Source organism: Pyxicephalus adspersus, chromosome 4 (assembly GCF_032062135.1).
Source record: "Pyxicephalus adspersus chromosome 4, UCB_Pads_2.0, whole genome shotgun sequence".
NCBI lineage: Eukaryota > Metazoa > Chordata > Amphibia > Anura > Pyxicephalidae > Pyxicephalus > Pyxicephalus adspersus.
The window spans coordinates 27,678,063-27,681,561 of NC_092861.1; the positions used below are offsets into that span (position 1 = coordinate 27,678,063).

At 40.3% G+C, this 3,499-nt stretch overlaps 1 protein-coding gene across 1 annotated transcript; it reads left to right on the forward strand.

Moving 5' to 3' along the window:
• The first annotated feature begins 2,230 nt into the window (after positions 1-2,230).
• SOX14 (SRY-box transcription factor 14) lies at positions 2,231-2,950 on the forward strand. The gene has a single exon (XM_072410367.1). The coding sequence runs from the start codon at positions 2,231-2,233 to the stop codon at positions 2,948-2,950; it is 720 nt and encodes a 239-aa protein (XP_072266468.1).
• Positions 2,951-3,499: the final 549 nt, after the last annotated feature.

Consider the following 3,499-nt stretch of genomic DNA (forward strand, 5'->3'; position numbering starts at 1 on the left):
TTTTTTTTTTCAATGTATTCTTTTGCATAGTTACCTTTCATCCATGATGCCAGTGTTATATGTCAGATAGGCATATAAAACAAGTGAAATATTAATACAAGCATTAATAAGAACATTAATCATACGTGGTCAGTGTGATGTGTTCATTTCTAGTTAAAGTCTTCTTCACATTATCATATGCCTATAGCCATTCCTGAGATCCAAGTCCTATCTGCTGCATTGTACCCGCACACAAGGAAAAAGAATGGAAAAAAAAGCAGAACGTTCTAAAGATGTTTTTATTTTCTTATAATAGATTAATTACTTGTCACTAGGAGCCGGGCTCTGTGTTTTTTAAGCAGTGCTGAGCAATTTCAAGAAGAATGTTTATTGAAGGACACTGGGCGATTGAACAATATCAGAAGGTCAATTTAATTTTTCTCCAGATTTTAGGGGGAGAGGGGGGCAGATCCTTTACTAGGCAGGTGCAGACTCACTGAGAGCACCATGAATATCCCAGTGGAGAGGACAATAATTGTTTCCCTTTAACAAATATGCTTCCCAAGGGCATTTTCAATTAAAGATACGCTTACACACCCCAAACAAGCTGCTTGAATAATGCGCTGACTTGTAATTTTAAATCTATTAGGAGAGACAAAAAAAGTGGAACGAGATTGTTATGTATTGGATGGAAGGAGCAGAGCAGCAGTTGTGTGCTGGCTGGATGATGCATGGAGTGTGTATGGAGAAACACAAAGTACATCTAGCTGCAACCGTATTATCTACAAACATTCTAAAAGTACAAATATTAGAAACAAAGACTAAAAGAGAGAAAATAGACACACAGCATGTAAGCAAGAATTATACAAAATACACACTTACTAAAAGAATAAATTGTACTGTCCTTGAATTTTGTGTCTGTGTATACACGAACCTACTCTATATAATTTCATTGAACATATTTCAGTGTATATAAAAATAATTGTAAAAACATTTATGTGACCGTGTGCCTCTATGTATTAATAATTTTTGTGTGTGTTTAAATAGCTAGGTAAGGTTACAAAAATCAACATAAATATATACAATGTGCAAAAAATGAATTTCGGTAGGTGTGCAATTAAAGTGTGTGTTTGTATTTGTTTACACACTCCGAATCACAATATGTACAAAATTACACACATTTTAGTTATTGTGTCATATATATGATAAGAATATCTGAATGTGTGTGTACACATGTTCACAAAATGTGAGCAAAAAAAGAAAACAAAAACAGGAACAAATCAAAAAGAATCAGCAAATGTACAAATACTCAACCATTTCTGGAAGTGTGTCAGACAATCATTCTTTGCTGAAATATGTGTACTTGTTTTGTATACATGCCAGAGATATTTTAGCAATTTCATTTGATCTATAAACATTTTCCTAAGCATACAGCACAATTTGGTGATCCCTTTCAGCAGTTTGCTGTGTATGTGTGTACAGGTAGATTGCAGCACACACTCTCACACACCTGGCTTGCACTCATACCTCTGTGAAGCCATCAGAGGTGCCCTAACTCCCCCTGACATTAAACTCCTCACCTAACACCCTTCACATAAAAGCAGGAGGAGCTGAGGAGTTTTGGCTGCTTCTATTAGTGGATTAACTAACAAAAGCTGCCTCCATAATCTGCTCTATTTAGTGTTTTCCCTTTCTCTGCCTCCTGTTCCTCAGTGTTGTGTGTGGATGGTGCCTTGGTGTGGAAGGTATTCAGTGTGAGCTGCAAGCTGATTGGGTGTCCCTGCTAGGGGTGTAAACCCTTTTCATTATTAGATTGCATGCTGCACTAAGCAGGGAAAGGCTTTGAACTTCTCCACTTTTGGCTCAGTGTATTTTTTTTCAATGCGCTGTTCCTCATTCCCAGCAAGGTGCTTAGCTAAACAAGACACCTTCAGGAAGAAGTAAGGAAGTCATCTGTATGAGAGCTTTTCTCCTTCATTCTTCATCACAGACAAGAAGACACACACACACTTTGGACCTTCAGCTCATATTGGACCTGGAGGACATCTGCTGGATCTTCTATGTCTTATAGTGGCACCTCCAGACAATAGCTCGGTGGGAAGGTCCGCAGCTGACTTTAAGATCTTTTTTTTGTTCCATCACTGAATATCTGGCATGATTAGTTAAGACTCCATTCTTCATTTTCAAAAGGAAGGCGAATAGGGGGGAGTTGGAGTTGGCAAGTATCTGTTCGCTGAGATTGAACTGCACCATGTCTAAGCCTGTTGACCATATCAAGAGACCCATGAATGCTTTCATGGTGTGGTCCAGAGGGCAGAGGAGGAAGATGGCCCAGGACAATCCCAAGATGCACAATTCGGAGATCAGCAAAAGACTTGGGGCTGAGTGGAAACTTCTGTCTGAAGCTGAGAAAAGACCTTACATCGATGAAGCCAAAAGGCTGAGGGCTCAGCACATGAAGGAACATCCTGACTATAAGTACAGACCAAGGCGCAAGCCCAAGAACCTTTTAAAGAAGGACAGGTATGTCTTTCCACTGCCCTACCTTGGAGATCATGACCCACTAAAAACAGGACTTCCCATGAGTGCCACTGAATCCCTTTTGGGGGCATCAGAGAAGGCAAGGGCTTTCCTGCCACCAACTTCAGCACCTTACTCATTGCTGGACCCAAGTCAGTTTAGCTCCACCACCATCCAGAAGATGACTGAGATGCCACATACCTTGACCACAAGTACCCTCCCATATGCCTCCACCTTGGGATACCAAAATGGAGCCTTTGGGGGCTTAAGCTGTCCCAGCCAACACACACACACTCACCCTTCTCCCACCAACCCCGGCTATGTGGTACCCTGTAACTGTACAGCATGGTCTGCATCTAACTTGCAGCCTCCAGTTGCCTATATATTGTTCCCTGGCATGACTAAAGCTGGTATAGACCCTTATTCCTCTGCACACACCACAGCCATGTAAAAAAGAACTTCTAAAGGAAATGGGAACTGCATTGGTGCATGTAGAGGCAGACTGCCATGGGTAGGTCCTAGAACAGTGATGGGAGAGAGATGCTGGAGGCTTGGACCAACTCACCTGTGCGCTCCCTGCAGAACGCTGCACTTACTTCTTAGGAACTGTCCAGTCATTTTCACCCTCAAGCCATGCGGATAAGCTGGAAGTTATTGTCAGGACAAATTGTAAGATTCGTACAAGTTCATCCTTTTTTTAATTTTAGCTATAACCCAATTTGGACAGTAATTCTTAATTTATTGAATTTTGATGTCTATTTGAGTTTGCTTTTCATTTCTATGTGACCTCGAATTTTGAAGGAACTGATATTAAATTATTTCAGATAATAAGAATAATTAGTATTATTGCCAACTTGACCTGTTTTGCACACTTTATTTGCTATTGGCTGAGTGGGATCTGTGTTTAGATATTTTGCCCTGAAATTTGAATGATTTTCTTTTTTTGGAGAGTTTAGCGCTCAGAGATCTATTACTAAGGAATAATCTGTCAATGTGTCCC

Bases quoted from the DNA above. Each gene is read 5' to 3' on its own strand.
- SOX14 (XM_072410367.1), top strand. From the start codon at position 2,231: ATGTCTAAGCCTGTTGACCATATCAAGAGACCCATGAATGCTTTCATG.